The sequence below is a fragment of the Pomacea canaliculata genome, linkage group LG7 (genome assembly GCF_003073045.1).
Source record: "Pomacea canaliculata isolate SZHN2017 linkage group LG7, ASM307304v1, whole genome shotgun sequence".
NCBI classification, from domain to species: domain Eukaryota; kingdom Metazoa; phylum Mollusca; class Gastropoda; order Architaenioglossa; family Ampullariidae; genus Pomacea; species Pomacea canaliculata.
The window spans coordinates 1483632-1502171 of NC_037596.1; the positions used below are offsets into that span (position 1 = coordinate 1483632).

Consider the following 18540-nt stretch of genomic DNA (forward strand, 5'->3'; position numbering starts at 1 on the left):
GCTACCCTCCGTATCATGATTGAGCACTTTATTGAGTGGCTATCCTCCGTGTATATAACTTTTTAATGGAACGTGTGAAGGACTTTTACAGTATAGAGAGGAACGTCACCTGAAGGCTAATGAATCACTATGGTATTCCTCCTAAGCTCATGAACATTATTCATGGACTGTACTTCTCCTGCCAAGTCATCCACAAGCTCACTAAACTGTTCGTAATGAAGACTGGTGTAATATAGGGTTAAACATTATCAGTGACAATCTTTCTAATGGTCATAGAGTGGACAACAACACCGGTGTCCTGTGGACCTTAAGCACACAGCTAGAGGTCTTTGACTTTGCAAACTTCATTAGTATATCTCCTCGGCAACAGCATACTCAAACCAAACTAAGCTAGCGGAGAAAGCAGAGAAGAATATCTTAAAATTACCTGTAGCACTCTAGTAGTGTACGAAGGATAATGTCTTTGGGTTGTAGATTTGCATCTATATTCTAGAATGTTCAGCACGGCAGCAATGTAAAAGGTAGAATGTCTTTGTGCGAGGGAGGAAATGATGTTTAACAATGTAGTAATGTTCAAAGTAAAATGTCTTTATTGCGACAAAGTAGAATGTCATTGTTGTGGGAAAGGTCTCGAATGTTCGGGGTAGGGAGAATAAATAACAGGGTTGACAGAGGTGTGGGAGCTTTGTGAATTTGAGAGAGAGCAGTTAGGCGAGACGCTGAGCAAAAAACTGAATAAAACACTTCAGTGCGGAATTCAATCTGTGTTATTTCTGGTACAACAGCCCACTCTACGTAGCCATTTGACGTGTTGGTTACATACCATTATGTAATTTGTTTAAAATGCATATTAAAACAATGATCTACAAATAGTTGTCTGTATTATCGGTTAATAGATATCAATTTTCAAAAATAACAGTCGAAATTTCATTTGTGGGAATTCGCTGCCACATTAAGAATGAGTTCGTTAACACAGACACATTAAACAACTATTGTTCTCTTTTTCGGTTTAGTACAAGTCCATGTTGAATTAAGTCGGTGGCAACCCACTACTTTAACTTGATCATCTAAGCTTTACATATTTAAAACATAGCAAAATACTGATTGGTTTATTCAGCTTTTAAGGGGAAGTAATCTATAAGTGAACAATTCCTAAAGGTTCAAGTAGTTGTCTCCCTTATGTATGGATTAATTTCCGCATAGTGCGATGTGTTTAATGATGCTACCCTTACTTAAACGCGCGTAGTAACCAATGTAACGATGTCATATGAGTGTGGGTTGTGCTGAGGTATGATCGAATCTGTAGCGTAACAACGAATTTTTGTGCAAATAAATTTGCGCAAGAAATAATTAAATTATTATCATTGCCTGTGCCGTTTATCTTTACTATGGATTGATGTCATTTAGTTAAATACGCAACGTTCACAGTACCATACACCAGTCTAAACTACGCGGAACGTTTTCCAATCGGAACCGAGTTTTCCATTATTTAGTAATGATAATGGGAAAGTACTCTAGTTTATGCGCTAAAAAATCAGAAATCAGTTTGCTCCCTTCAAACTGAGCTGTTTCTGTAGCAGCACACACGCCTGCTGTTTATAGTAGTCAAGCTTTAAGGCTTAACAATGATAGGCGCAATGAGTCCATTTTAAAACTTTGTTTAAATAACAGGGCAGGAGCTCTAACAGGACAATGAACAATAATGTCGACAAGGGAGGCTGCATCACATTTTCATAACATATTTGTGAGATACGCGTAAGAGCACACACAAAGTAATAATAAGATTTTTTATACAAATTTCCCCACATAGAGACAAGGGGAAGCGAAAAAAGAGGCGCTGGGATGTAGACGTTTCAATCGAGTACAAACAATAAGAATAGCTAAAACGTCAACAGAAAAAAGCCTGAAGTGATGAGAATCAGCAACAAGCAGGAACTTGAACTTCAACATGAAGAAGATCCTTGAAACAGATCGCATCGTATATCTACAAAGCATTGTCAATAAGGACGGTGGAGTGGATGATGATATCAAAAGCTGCACCAACAAGGTCAGGCATGCTTTCAACAGCCTACTTCCTATCAGAAACTTCACAGCATTATCCTTTCAAAGTAAGATCCGCATCTCAAGCACAAATGTGAAGGCAGCCCTACTGTATAATTCGAAGACATGTAGTGTGAAATACCATCAACAACAAGCCCCAAATCTTCTACCAACGGACATCTACACCCTATTCTTGGAATACGAAGGCTTCTAACAGCAGCATGTGGAAAAGAACCAACCAGTATGCCATGAATCAGAAACCTTAAAAAACAAAATAAAAGATTAGTTTATGCTAACTGCCGGAATCGTACATATTAGAAACTAAGTTGTGGACTTATTTTCAAGCACCTTCTAATGTTTCGTAGACATTGGAACAGCTTCAAATATAAAACATAAAATCATCAAACTGGGTTTAATAAAGAACTTCCTGATAGCCAAGGACCAAATGTCGTTTTTTATAGGTATTAACTACAGGTTAATAACCATAGGTTAGTAACAAAACATGCATTTCGTGATTTTGGTTTTTGTTTTTCATATTCCTGCAGAGAACATAAAAGTTGAACAGAAATGACAGCACTTGTTTCAGAGAAAATGGTTACTAGTGTTGTGTGCGACTTAAAGAAGTAAATGGCTTCGGAACGAACATGTGTAACTGTAGTCAAAAGCGAAAATGTAAAGCAACTCGATCAGAGCCAACTTTGAACGGATCCAAGTAATATCAATGTCTCTAACTCTGTAAAAGCAAAGTTTCTATACGCAACTGAAATAAAATAGGCTGATATAAAGCAAAGATAAAAAACTATTTTAGAGTAGACACATCAACGTATCACTCACTATTTTTAATATCCTTTAGGATTGTATTCACAGCAGGTAAATGTTCATCAAATTATCATGAATTTAAATGTCATAGTAGATAGACAATTGAAAAAGAAAATAACAAACTTCAAAAGGTCCTTGTAAACACAAAATGAATGAAGTAGTACAACACAATTAAACATTGCAAAACGAAAGCAATTAGAAATTGTAAAAAAAAAAGAAATCAGGTTAAGAGAACGGGCAAAAAACAAACATTTATTCAATAAGCAATAGGAATGCGAAGAGCCTTGACTTTTACACGTGAAGGTTACAATAAAGGAATCTTATTGACAAACAACTAATCCGTTATTCTATGTGCGGCACTACTTACCCACACTGGGCACCAGGAGAACAGAGATCCAGTAAACACTGACGGCCCTGTACATCGTGATGCTGGGTGTCGATAGGTTAAAGATGATCGTGTGTCTGACTGACAGGACACTGGACAAACATCGCAGTGCGACAGCTTCTTCAACGTCGACGAGGAAGTCACTAACGGTGAGCCTTCTCATTGGCTAACGATCAAGTGCCTAATTTTGATTGGATGACTGTTAGGCTCTTCTGTCCTTGTTGGACGTGTAGGAGAGTGCTTAAATTTATTAGTGTAAGCAAGCCTTGTGTGTTTTACATATATATATATAATTCTGATGGAGAAACTTTTCTCTTGACATAAAAATGAACCACAAAAATTGACTGTATGCAAACGTTAAAAAATGAAGCAAACTATACATTTAAAAAGTTATATACACATTTAAAAGAAAAAAACCATGATGATGATGACGACGACGATGATGATGATGATGATGATGATGATTGCTATTTGTTATATCTTAAATCGTTGTACGAGAGCAAACTCATTTTATTTATTTGCCTTTCTCCAATCTAGTAGGATGATATCGATGATGATTTGAACGAAGATTTTTGCTGTTCACTTTCCTTTTAAAATGGAATCAAGCCTACTCATGGTTAAAACAACAAAGACACAAACAAACACGAGTTCGAGATCTCTTTGTGATTCGTTCTATTTACATCATCTTTATAGTCATAGTTTCATAAGCTATATTCCTTTTACTGTTCTATCATCCCCATCAACACCCAATCAGTATGCATGCTTACTTTAAAAAATGTCGAGCTCTTCAATTCTCTGTTTCAGTTAAATGTCATTAGCTTTGTAAGTTTCTCATTAGTCAATGGATTTATCCCTCTTTCGTTGCCGGTTTTGAGGTGTGTCTGTTCGGCCTTGTCCACGATTTGATTTAGTTTAATCTTTCCCTTTATCTATAACTGTATTACTACTTCCATGTCTCTTGGCTATCCAGACTCTACAACAACTCAACCAGAGCGGTAAAGACTACATCACACCAAGAGCCTGATATGGTGTTGTAAACCATACACTGATTTATATCAATTTTAATTTGAAATTTGAAATGTGAAGTTTTATTTCAAGATCTCTCTCTCTATATATATATATCCCCGAAAAATTCCTGTCTATTTATATATCATTTAGAAACGTAAGTACTGCACACAGAAGTAGACTTTATAGTCAGCACATCTGATTTAAATTCTAAAAATTGAAAGTTCCATGCAAATCTTACTTTATTGACTACTTACCTCATTATTAATCGTTTAAAAAGATTCCCTTTTGTTGCAGATTGAGCAATTCTTGCACGTGCCTGTTACAGGATTAAAATCACGAAAATCTCTCGATGCGAAATATCTACTGGAAATAATTTAAACGACAAAAATGTGCGAGTTTCAATAACTAACAAACTACCACTAATAATAACAACAACAGTATAATACTATAATCTTTTAAGGGATATCGTCTCTTTAATTATTATTATTGTTTTATTTTAAATTTATTACATAAGCTGACAACATTTATATTGCTTACACAACCATTTTCTCTAAATTTTTCCCTTATAATTAGGATGCCAGAAGGCTCCACGTGTTTACACACGATAAAAGTTGAAAGCTGATGGAAATCTGCTGATATTTTACAACTTTGTTAGGAACACAAAATTGAAAGGAAAGGGACCCGTGGACAGTAGGTATTACATGTTAACAGGCTGCCTGAACCTTATAACACATTTCCTACACTACCATCACTTTATCTCACGAGGATATCTCTTGTCCATTTTTTTTCCATCCTCTACACAAAAAAACAACAGTTATGAACCTCCTTACGTGGCTTCTTCTTTACATTGGGGGTAGTATTTAAAAACTCTGGTTTTGTCTATCTTAGTGTAATTGTCTAATGGAATGTCTTTAAATGATTTTGCCACTATGGACATCATTTAGATGAATGAATATTTCTAAAGAGTTTGTCTAAGGGGCCAGACGTGAGTGTCAAATGTTCTTTCTTTGCTCGTAAAATAGACGAATTGGAGCTTTATTAGTAAACCTACTATAACATACAGCTTTTCAGAGACTGGGTGAGGACTTCCATGACAGTCTGCACTTCCTGACAACATGTTTACACGTGAGACTGAAGTCTTCGCTTTCAGCAGGCAAACAAATGGGTAAAAAGAAAACTATTTAACACATTTCTAAAAATAAAAAAAAATATTATAAACGAAAATTTCGACTAATAAGACTGCTTGTTCAAATAATGAAAAAAAACTGAAAACCCCCTTTGTAATTTCTTCGTTAAATTTGTTCTATAATGTCAAACCGCTGAAAAACTTTTACAGTTCCTTAATGTCAGTATGCACATTAAAATTTTTTCTTAATTTTTTTCTTTACTGTGAAGTATGACTTCTTTTTTCTTATTATTTCTTATATAATTTTTACCGAGGTTGTACTGCATTTATAACGATAACTTTCTTCTGCTGATCCTATTATCATTAAAATTTACTACTTACAGTAAGGTTCTATAACGTATTTTTACTAATACAAAAAAAAATAAAATAAAATAAGAATTATATAGTCAATACCCGGAACAGACAAACAGAAAGGGAATGTATTAAAATATATTACTAGTACTCCTAGTGTCATAATGTTCTTCGTCCACTGTCTTGTAGTCTAAAACTAATTAAAGGTAGGTTGCTAAAACATCAGCCTCACCACTTTGTGGGAGGAGTTCAGCTCAGTGTTGTGCTTCTTCTGTTGTTTACCTAAACAGGTCACGTGACTGGAGCGAGACTCACTCCCTGTCGTTGGGCTCATGGCTCGTCCTTTGAAGTGAAGCCTCGTCAAACGGTCTTCTGCTGTTGCGAGTGAAGGGGACATTACAGTCATTAGGCACGAATGCTAGAACACCCGTACTAAGATTTTGGAACAAAGGTACCTGTCAGACAAGTTTTGAAGCATTTAGCTAAAGCCTCTAGAGTAGCGGCATGGTGAAGCTCCTCAACTTTCTCCCTAGTTAAAATTTACTTATGTGGTAAAACAAAATTTTATAGTAATAGATAATGAGACAACATTGATTTTTCGTCCATGCATAGAAAAATAAAAAATATCGTAACTAGTCTTGAAAGGTTCCTAAATTAGTTGTAAAAAGCATTTATAAAAAAAGCTAGATAGCACAAATACAATAAATTTCAACAAATTTGTATAAGTACCAGATTATATCTCTGACCTAACACTATCCCCCACAGTCTCGCGAATGTTTTGATCTTTTCATGACGTGAAACTGTGAGAAGAATGTAAACAGCCATCTGATACAGTTTGTTATATTAACAATTTATAGCTTAAAGTTTATAAAAATGTATATTTATATACACACACCCCTGTGTTTCTTCTATGTAAATCTCTAATAGTTTTCTAATGAAACATTTAACTAGTTGATATGTTATTGCGGTTGTGTTATTATCCGTAAAATTTTTTTTATCAATTTGTAAATTGTATTGTTTTAGTATCCCGGTAACGCGACACGTAAAACATAAAATCTTCCAGTGATCTAAGCTAAATGTTTCTAAAAGAGTATCATTAAATGATTTTTTTTTGCAATATCTAAGCAAACATTGTTCTGTCCCTGCAACTTTCCTACAGCACATAGTTCCAACAATACATGGTCTCCTGTAAAAGACTTGTCCCATGTTTACATTTTTTAAATATTTTTTGGTATTATGTGCTTCTAAATATTTGTTTGTTCATTCAACTTTTCTTTCTTGTAATTTAATAAAGACTGCTGTACACTTATCTGGAAATTTTCTATAGAAAAATAATATCAGACAATTATTATCTTCTTAAAATAGGGTTAAGTTCTTTAACATAGACAATTGAGAGAACGCGATGTATGACTGATAATGATATGACGATGACAGGGAAAACCGCGGCGACGACGAAGCTGATGATGATAACCTTTATCGTCTTCAGAAAAATATAGAAATCTCACTTTCACGATACAAGATCCACTAAACTATTGTCAGTATCGTGTATAATATAAAGTTTAAATACTGCTACAGGCCTTTCGCTACATCTGCAGCTGCACACTTTTATGTCGCCAAATCCGCGCCCCCAAAGAAAAAAAAACAAAGAAGTCTTTCATGCCATGCACTCAGTGCTTTTTTTCAATAAAACAGTTAAAACTGTTGCTGACTTTATTCAGCATCTTAAAATGTTTTTTTAATGAACAATTGTTTTGAAAGGCAAACGCGGGCGCGCACAGACACACACACAGACAGACAATTGTACTTCTAATTTATGCCAGAGGGAAAAACACTTCATTACAGCTGTGTTCACATTTTAGGTCTTCTCTTGTTGTCAAGTACTGATGAGTGTTGTCTTCCGACAGCCAGCGCTTATCTTGATGGAGGTCACAAACATTTTTTTTTGCTTGAATTTACAGGTCCTGCCATGTGTCTGCCATCAGAGAGTCCAAGTCACAAAGGCTGTTCAGTACAGCTTAACCATTAAAACAAATTTCAGATAAAATTAACACACTTTTGTCATCATTTAAAATTGAATGCTGTCTTATTTATACCAAGTTCTGACAATGTCCTTATTTTATACGAGAGCCTATATTTGTCACGGAAAGGACTCAAAATACGTTTTAGTCGAGGTACACTACTGCGATCCGTACCGATTCCTGCAGAAAAATGTCAAAATTGAAACGCTTTTTTAGATACTGTTTCCCTGTCATAACCCCATTGTGTTATACTTGTCAGAAAGCCCAGAGTCTGTATGTCTTACTTCATTTAAGAATGATTCAAATATTAACCGATCAAAACATTTAGGAGTAAACAAACCTGGTCGGCCATCTCGTTGCTAATCTTTGAACACGATTTTCTCAAAATGGCCGTTACCAAACTTTCACACTTCAAACGTTTATAAGTCACTCAATTTTAAGACAAGAAGAACACTTTTTGTATCAAAAGAAAGTTCAGACTCTGTACTTTTAAAAAAATATGGAATTTAGCAAATCTATAATTTCCCACCTAAAACTCATTTCGTCGTGAAGGGTCACATTTATGTATGTGCTGATTCCAAGGTCGGAGGTGTACATGAACACAATGTAAAAAATTATATTAGCTCACCCAGCTAAAAGTAAACAAATCAGTAAATGCTATTTAAAATTGTCATAGGGAATCTTTGTCCTTTACCCTGGACTGACAGAGAACGGACTAATTAACATAAGAACTTTCAGAAGCCGCGACTACCCGATGTTTACGAAACTGTGTTTGTGTAAAATATTGATCAAGACAGAAACACGCTTAAACATTTTAATTATGGTATATGAAATCTTATTAAATATTTAGCACATTTCAGACTATGTAAAAATGTAGTTCATCACCCGATTTATAAACAGTTTCCGCTTTGTTGATTTTACATGAGAGTCGTTTTATGAACGCAGTCATCCTTAATCCTCTTATCTATTTAAAACAAGGGTTGCTTTAAAACTGTGTCTGGGATAGCGTTAAGGATCTTTCTATATAACTGTTTAAAAAAATGCACGTAGGGCCTAAAAGTATTTAGCATTACAACTGTAAAGAACTTATACTCTAAATTGTTAAACATCACAAACGTTTGGGAGATCACATTTGCATGAAAAACTGTCTATAAAATTTCAGTTCTATATCAAAGCACTAAAAGTATATTAACGTCTTATGGTCATCTGTTTGAATTAAAACAACAAAAAAAAAAAAAACAATTATTAAAACAGACATAGTGGTGAATATTTTTATCATTACAGATACATATAAAAACAATATTATTTGTTCATGGTTTATTGTTGATGCGCGCCATACATTGTTTTAATTAAAACATGAAATAGAGAACGCTCTAAGCAACAGAAAAAAAATTTAAGAAGGAAAAGACAACACACACACACACACACACACATTGAACTAACAATTTTTCACCGAGCCAGCCACTCCACTCCACTCCACTCCACTCCATGCTCTCGCTACATCTGTGTTCGCATCTCTAGTTGTTAAGAACTGATGAGTCTTTCTTTCCGATCGCCAGCGCTCATCTTGATGAAGGTCACCAACATCTGTGTTTGCTGGCTGAGATATGCAGACAAAGAACTTTCTAGAGAAGGAACATCAAACTGAGAGTCACATGGGTCACGTTTTTGTTGTCACGAACACTATAACAAACTAAAGTTATTTAATAAAAACATTATTGCAAAATATCTCTGTTTGTTAAAGTTAAAAACATACAATGTCCGTAAAATAGTTTAGCAGCTAGCCACAATTCATGAATGCAAGGTGATAAAGTAGTTTAACAAAAGAAAAAACTAATTTCGAAATGGCAACATAGAATTGTATGCAACACCAAGAAATATATACTACAACAATGACCATTTATTTGCGACTATTTTCAGCGTTTTGTCTTGAGGTTCGACACCTCGTTTTAATGATAATTTTTGCTATGTGAGGCTGAAATGTCTGTGCAGTTCCCGGCAAAGTGTTTGACAATTTCTGCTTTAGACAACAAACCGCACAATTTGAGAAATAGCACGTGCACGCACACACACACACATAATTGCTGTAGGAATTTACATCTTAGAGACACTTCACTACATCTGTTGTCGCATCTCTTGGTCCTCTCTTGTTGTGAAGTACTGATGAGTGTTGACTTCCGACAGACACCTTTCATCTTGACTAAGTGCGCAAACATCTTCATTTTGCTGGGTTTTGATCTTTTCATCTCTAGGCCCCGCGATGTTTTATCTACATCCGTTTTCACTTTTGCGTCTAACAAGTCAGACAACAGCTCTAAAGAATTATCTGCCCTTCTGACTATTTTATATACCATTTGAAAACTGTAGATATGTGCTTAATAAAAAAAAAAAACACTTTCATAGTAACAAAAAGTTTTATTGTACTGACCTCCAATATGGACAGTGTGACTGGACACTGATTTCACTAGGGAAGGTCAACACTGTTGTTACTAAGGTCAGCGTCCAGCAAGGTTTTCTGCATTCTTTGCTCATGGACAGTCACCGACACAAGAGTATTAAGGAGAGGCATACAATATACATTTACAGTTCATTGTAACGAGTTTTTTGTAGGAGGTGAAGAAAAGATTAGGGATGTAAAACTTTGTAAATACTTAGGTCTATCATCGTACATTGTTGCACACTTGGATGTTGTGCTTTTTTCTACGGAACTAGTCTGTCATTCAGAACATTTATATGTTTAACTAAGAAAACAATAACCTGTAACAAAGAAAACCGGTTAACAGACATAAAAAAATACAATGGGAAAGAAACCGGTTAAAAAGAATAAAGCGAAGTGTAAACAATTTAATCTGGCTTTGTGTAGATCGACGGATGATTCTCCTCTACTTGATGTACAATTATTAAAACGCTTTCCGTAAATAAAATTTTCGCGATCTGGTAAGTGCTTGACAGTTCATGGAATGGAAGAAGCATTTTCCAGTGTCTCTGTGTGCAGCAGGGAGCTCGTGGGACGGCATCAGTAGAGTCAGTGACCTCGTCTCGTGCTGTAGACCCACAGCCTTGACACTAACGGGCGTCCTACACAACATCACTGAGTACTTAGCCACTTTTTTTTACATCGGTTTAAAACTGTTACGAGGTGGTATTAAAGACATTTCTGTCACTCTCTCACCACAAGTCTTCTTTATCCGAAAAAACACACACATAATTACACTACAAATGTTTGCCGGAGAAAGACACTTTACAAAAATTTAAACTACCAAGTCATCTACATCAACAAGCTGACAGAACCCAATAGCGTTCAGAGTAGATACAGAAGTCAAGAAGGGAGGCATACTGTCACTGATTCTGGTTTATTCGCCGTTCATTGGTTAATGTCCTGTGTCACTCGGGTTAGTCGACGGGGCCTACAGTGGACCCAGAAGGATCTACACTATCCCGACGAGCTAGGACTATTATTCCATTGTCTCTAAGACCTGGAAAATACCTAAGCAAGACTTTCATCATAATAGGACTAAGATACAACGCTAAAAAAAAGTCCTAGGGAACAACGAATAATAACCCTGTCACTATTAGCGAAAGATCATTTATAGACTTATATGGGTTAGAGAAAATAAAACAACCTATATCGAAAGAAAGCTGGATTTGTTACCAAGTAATTGAAGTACATAATAGACAGGTCAGAGACAGGAGGCGGGCAGGCCCTTGCCCAGGTCTGATCTCGAAGGATCTCAAGGGCAGAAGCCTCTCACTTAAGACAGCCCCCGGGGAACAGCAGCAGATGGAGAATCTTGTTGTCGCGTCACGTCCCTGACGGAAAATAAAGGATTAAATGAATGAGTTTATAATGTTTATGAGTGAGATCACTGTAAGGAAGCAAGACAAACCTTATGGTAGAGTAATGTTAGCTCTGTACACCTTAATACTTATGAATATTTACTTGTTATAAAGGTGTACGATCAATACACTGTTGACAGGAGAATGATTAATGTGTTTGGGCAAAGGAACTGATTAAACGTTTTTACCCTTGAATATGGACGACTTTTGTGATTCTTTGGTTTGTCAAGAGAAAGGTTTCTCCATCAGTATTTTCAGATAGACACATATATGCGATAGATTTAAATAATTAGTTATGGACTAGCTTTAAAAACATCAATAACTGCCACCAGAAAAAAAAGTGTCCCGGTGGCGCAATGGTTAGCTTCTGTCACCAATACAGTGAAGATTGGCTGTCCTGCGTTCATTTCTCGTCTCGGGCACGTTGTTCTTTCTCTGCATGTGGCATCTGTTTACAGGGCTGGCTGCCTTGTCGTAATATAGCATTAGTTGCTGGAACGGCGTAAAACACCAAATCCCCCTCCTCTACCTGTCTATCAGTTTTACTAACGACTAAGTTCATGCTTTGACCAAAGCTTAGTCAAGCTCATTTGCATCTCCGATGTGTGACAAAATGTAATCGGTTCAGAGGAGTATCAGTATCTGGGTATCCGTGGCAATAACAGAAATTTCAGTATTAACATGATAGCATACCCTACACCACAGGTAGTTGTTCATCTAACCTACCCAAACTCAGTTTTCAAGAGCATCGTTGAGAGACCGCTAACGAAAAACACAATTCGTGTCACCTGTGCTGCCAGACCTCTGTCACCTGCCGAGGTCACGTGTCACATAAGTGTCACACAAGCTGATAAAGGCTTTTACCAAGTTCTCTTCAGCAAAGATCTTGGAAACTTTACTGTTGGTTTTACCGTCACATCTGATGGTTTGTATCTGTAAAATGTTAGTGCCTTGGTTCACACATTGTCATATATATTTATTTTAATATAAATCAAACCACACTTTCTTAAAACAAATGCTTTTATTATGATCAACAGTCTTAATTTAGCTCGTAATACATCTGTGTTTACCGCCTTCCCTGGAACTTTTACGTTTTTACGTTTTGTCGTTACGACGACCGTTAGCCATCGCGGATTTTTCACAATTTCATGTTGTGTACAGACCACAAGGAACTTTAACTGAGGTAAGTGGTTTGTAGTACATACAAGCAATATATATATACCCGGAAACAATTAATGCAGTTTGGTCACAAATCGGTATTTATGTTACTTTATTTTTGTTTCAGCTTGTTTAGATGCTGTATCATACTCACATCGCCAGGTCTGAACATGAACAAGGTCGATCCTGTTATGAATCTCTCTCTATGTCTGTGTGTGTGCGTGTGCGTGATTGCATTTGTGTCAAAAATTATGTTATATACAACTTATATAATATAAAACAAATTTCAGAAACCGTTTGTTGCAATTGAAATTCAGGAGACAGCAAATATTACTGGCTTGGGTGCGTCCTGCTAATATTCATGCATATTCTCAACAAACTGATGTGAATTCCTTTTTATTATGAAAGACATTGACAGACGTTGTAAACTTCTGAAAATTGATTGCTGACGATAACATATTTTAATGTCTTTCCTATCAAGTTGCACTTCTAAATGTTATGTTGTTTGCTACAATGTTTCTAGTACTCGATATACAACGCGGGACAATCGACACAAAAGTCAGAGAGTAATTCAAGTCACGTTTTGATTATAAAAATTATACCAATATAGTTTAATCTTTGGTATGCAATCTTAAACATTTTATTTAAAAGCGTGTCCCTCCTAAAGTGGTCAGCTTGCTTAAATTACAAGACATGTTCAAGATTGTCTAAATACTGTGACGGATAAAATATTTACTACAGTTTTTTCTTTTTAATTTTTCTTAATAGTTTTTTTTCTGGGTCTGTAAAGTATCCAAAGAACAAATATTAACCCGAAGAGAAACAGTTATAAACTTTTCATATATATATATATCTAAGCAAGACTGTCAAAAATATTGTTTTATGCGGTCTTTAGTATGTATTTTTATTACTGAAATATGCTCATCAGCTTTCTGTTACAGCTACGCACTGCGCTAGCTTCAATCTAGGTATGGAAATAAATAAAAGTAATAGCCTAATTAATTTTGATTGTTAAGAAAATTTCAGGTTTTTTTCTGCTATTTATAAAGATACACAAAATTTAAGAAAAGGTCAGACTGAGTGTAAAAAGAAAGAAAAGTGCAAAGAAAAATGTGCCTTGCTTTGGGCGAGGGGTGTTACTGGTTGATTATGATGATAATGAGTTTTTTCCTCGGACTTTCAACATTTTAGCTTTAAGCTACTGGCACAGCAATTTTATTTTGGTGATTGAGGACTGCACAGAAGAGGAATCAAAGTGAAAAGACAAGTGGTAGACCAGCTGGAAATGTCAACAGGCATATGACTTTACCATAATGCATATTAATCTTTGCTGCATTACACACATACACATGTTTGTGTTGAAAATAGTAGTACATAACACGAATTCAATACAGTGGTTTTTTTATTTTTGAACAGAACACAACTGGACATAAATCTATCAGTGCCCTCAACATAATTTTACTCTATTCGAAACTGGCAGCAATCCTTATAAAGCCATAAACTCTCGTAATCAGCAACAAACTCAATAAAGCAGTGGTTGAGCACACAGGTAACACTCTATGACAGTAATATCTTTTTGCTATGTGTTACACAGGATCGGGACACCTGGAAATTTTGGCCGCTGACAGCTGACCACTGAAGTCTTGATGCAGGTGCAACAATGTCTGATTAAATAGCTTGATTTAATAAAGATGAAGTCTTCTCATTTCTTTATCTTTATTAACGCATTTTTTATGTTTGTAATGATTCATCGATGTCCTAATATGCGTGTTGTTTGTATGTTCTCTAGCAGCTTTCTTTTTGTAGCCTTTCTTGCACAAAACACTTAACTCTCATCGAATTAAAAATATATGTTTCAAGTTTACATTATTATCATTACAAGGAGCATTGGACATGAGGTAAACATTCATAACAATTTATGTCACACAAAAAATATTCAGGAAATTTATGTTCCTGATAAACCTGATAAATGTTAATCAAATGATGGTCACTAGGCGTTTTTTTTAAATGAAATGTCACTAAAGACATTTCTTTGCCATCTCGGTAGACGACCTCTGTACAGACAAGGGAAATTAACGTTGTACTTGCTTACCTCCCTTTACCCACTGCCTGCCAGTGCACAGACATGATGAAGGCTACAGGATTTATTATTAAAGAAAAAGCTACTTCTTACTTGTACAATACACATTTATCTTTTCGATCAACCATTTCATCAGATTCAGGCTTTCCTTTACAGAACATTCCACTCAACCTTCAACCCATACTTGAGCACGATTATCCCCACCTTAAATACACCACACTACACAACATCATCGCGAAAATTTGCATCAACGTATTCACACAAAGAAAATATTAAAAAATGAGAAAGGGGAACAAGCCAATCACTTCAAGGATACACACCGCTGGTGTCCTTCCAACATTAAACATTAATGTTCTTTGACACTGTTAATTTTCTTGCTCATTGCAGTAAAGACTGGATTAGTTTCGTTAGATGAACAGGACGTATATATCAAAGTTAACACCGACAGCAGCAGCAAATCAGATTAATTAAAGAAGCTATTTAATTGAAGATTTGATTAACTATGGATGCTAGTTGATTGGCAATTTCTTTTAATTAACAGAAAATGTACAGAAGTACAAAAAAGAAATATGTCCTAAAATTATCGACCGAATCATAATCCCTCTCTCTCTCTCTCACACACACACAGCAAAACTTACAAAATGTGAGTATTTTTATCAAATACAAAATTCCTCACGGCATAGGTCTGATTGTATCGAACATATATTTCACAATTATTACGAATAAAGCAAAGCTTTTAACTAATCTGTTATTGCTTGTCCTCTTTCTCTTATTGTAAAACAGTGTAATGATTGTTCTTCCTTCTTCAGACTGTTGTTTAAAACAGAGGTCTTGAGTATGTGTTATGCTGTTCTCTGTGCTTAGCTTGCTGATCCATGTTATCCCAGACTTGCATCAGAAGAAAGACTCAGCTGACATGATCTGTGCTGTTGGAGAATATAAAAGGAACAGGTTGCATTACAGTTCAGAGTAGTTTGCGCTCACAAGTAAGGTAGCATCATACAACACATCTCTCTTTGCGCAAATAATAATATAATTCAGGGATGTAGCTACTGGACACTTTAGGAATTTTGCTACTTCAAATTACCTCCCCTTTACATATGTGGAAAAAGTCCGTTATCTATGTATTTCTTAATATTTAAAAGTAATCAAGTTGATCAAAGGCCATGTCACTTCCAATTACTCAATTTAACATGGACTTTTACTTCAAAAAACGAAAATGAGAAGAAGAGAGCATATAATAATGAAATTCTAATGTATATTCATATATTACAAACATAGCCCGGTTTTTAAATAAAATAATTAATTTTCTGTTTTATGGACTTCAACTTGATTCATATTTCCTTGGTGTATCTTTCCATGTATTCCACTGAGTGATCTATTCTTCCCTTCCATGACTGGTTACCATTTCTTTCTTAAACTCCACCAACAAATGTAGAATCTGGAAAAAATTAAGCAAGTTGCCTTAAACTGTCAATGGGTCAGATACATGAGACAAGGGAAATAATTTTGTTCGCCTTCAGGCTTCAGTACATCCTTCTCTTCATATATCAATAGGACATAATAACAATTGCTGTAAAGAAGTCTCTTGTGTTAATGTGACAATTTATCATAAAACAATCTAAAAAAATCTAAATAATTCTTTATTAATGCAAGTAAGGCTTTGTTTATAAGAAATGAAGTTTTCGTATTTTTTTTACACTTTAGCATGATGAAATCATCTAAAATTACCCAAAATTTATAAAAATCTGTCTTTTTAATTTCTAATTTCCCTTTTCAATTTTAAGGCTCAAAGTACAAACAAACTGAATTTTTTTAGCTTCTGTCTTTATTCGTTGGTGATAAAAATTTAAGATAGTTGATGGTCACTTAAAAACAGATAAAAAGCTAGAGCACTATTTGGACAGTAAATATGTTTAAAGTTTATTAGGAAGCAAATATTAATTGTCATCTTTCGTAAACCTTACTTTTCAGAAAATCTTCTTTCTACCTGTGTGAGATGGGTGGCAGATAATGAGCAAAACGGGGTAAAATGTGTGACTGCTAAATAGGTACTCTACGAGAACTTTCTTTTAAATACCATGCCCACTGCTATTGATACTTCGTGAATTGGTAAGTATTTGATTTCAACATCAGGTTTCTTCTGTTATACACCATTATTAACTGGCAAGTTCTCATTTCTTTCGTCAAAACTTTTGAAATGTTAATCTTTGATAGTTTAATTTTAAAACAATAGATTTGTTGTCTTAAGTGTGTTTCAAAAATTGTAAGCTAAGCTCTGTACTGTAAAGATGCCGCAGGTGGATGTCACAAAGCAGGAAACCGAAAGTAAAACAACTCTACTAATCGCTATTTTAGATCACAATAAACATAAAAACTTCGGAACCTGCATAGATAAGAATAGTATTAGTTCATAAATGTGTTATTTTATGTATAACATAATTTATTTTTGTGTCCTTTTTTAATGCGTTGACAACAAGTCAGGAACATTCAATAAGATACACAAAAGTAAAGAGCTACAACAAAATCGCTGAATGCTACTAGATTTTTCAAACTTTTGTACACCTCATGCACAGTTTCCAGAAAGAGTTTTTAATTTAGTTTTATTTTCTTACCTCTGACTTCTGACTGTTCTCTTGATATTGGGACAATCCAAAATGATCTATTACTGTGGACCCGACACACGCTGCACTTGGGTCTACGAAAATCGGTGGTCAATCTGTGGTGTTATCTTAGTTTTGTTTATGTTTGCAAAATGGATATGAGAAGCAAGACAGTGTTATGTGGCTGAGAGGCAAAGAACAAATGTTAGACTTAAGTGACAGACACTGATGTTCTGATTTTTTTCTCCTTAAAAATGGAGATGATGAATAAAACCTTTAACAGTTATAATCAACTGGTAAGTTGACTCCAGTGGGAGACGGACATCACCATCAACTGTTTCAGTAGTCACGGTACAGGTGTAGATGCCATTGTGTCTGTTGTCTGCTGCTGTAATACGTAGTTCCCCGGTATCACTGCTTACTACTCCTCGCCAAGTAATGGAAGCAGGAGGTGGGTTGCTGTCAGCTTCACAAACAAATGTGACATTCTGTCCATGAATAATGTCATAGATGACTAGGTTTTCTTCAGTCCTTGTTGAATTCACATTGTTCGTTGGTGATATTGTGATGAGCGGCTTATCTGAAAAATTAGGAAACCCAAAGTAAAACAACTCCACTAAACACTATTTTAACATCTGTTGTTTTATCTCATAAGCGATGAACATATTTTCTAAGTCGAATTCCTTAGTAATCTTTATTTTTTTTATTTATATTAAGCTTTCATCCCGAATTCTTTTTATCAGCTCTCAGCTACATCTTTACAGCCACTTTCTTTAATCAACGTACGTTAGTGAGACAAGGTGATTTTCTTTGTGTCGAAGAATAAAAACTAACCAAAACCGAAAACATAAATTTGTATCGTGGAAGAATGAGAAATTATTAACCGTGCTTATGTCGGGGATTGCTTTCTTCGTAATGGCGGTGCAATTTTAGCTTCCTTATATCATCTCTAGCATTTTTCAACCTTGTAACGGGTCAGGAACCTATTTACAATCTGGATGGATGGGAGTCAGAGAGAACAAGAGGTTTGGCCAATATCTTATAAATGTTTGGGGATGTGATTAGTATTATAAGCGAGAAAAATGTAACAAAATGTACCCTGTTTTTTTTTTTTT

The 18540-nt window shown here is 35.2% G+C and overlaps 2 protein-coding genes across 14 annotated transcripts in view; both read right to left on the minus strand.

Annotated features, from left to right (window-relative positions):
* LOC112569487 (deleted in malignant brain tumors 1 protein-like) overlaps positions 1-3325 on the minus strand; it is a 29185-nt gene extending 25860 nt beyond the window's left edge. For 2 of the 3 annotated variants that reach the window (XR_003100436.1, XM_025247295.1), the window contains exon 1: positions 3227-3325. Coding sequence is in view for 1 of the 3 variants with exons in the window: in XM_025247295.1 (XP_025103080.1) it covers positions 3227-3281 (55 nt within the window). In the remaining 2 variants the exon portion in view is untranslated. The remainder of the gene's footprint in view (positions 1-3226) is intronic. The other variant, XR_003100437.1, reaches the window with a different exon arrangement.
* Positions 1-18540, minus strand: part of LOC112569471 (A disintegrin and metalloproteinase with thrombospondin motifs adt-1-like) — a 595732-nt gene that overhangs the window by 140621 nt on the left and 436571 nt on the right. The window lies entirely within an intron of this gene.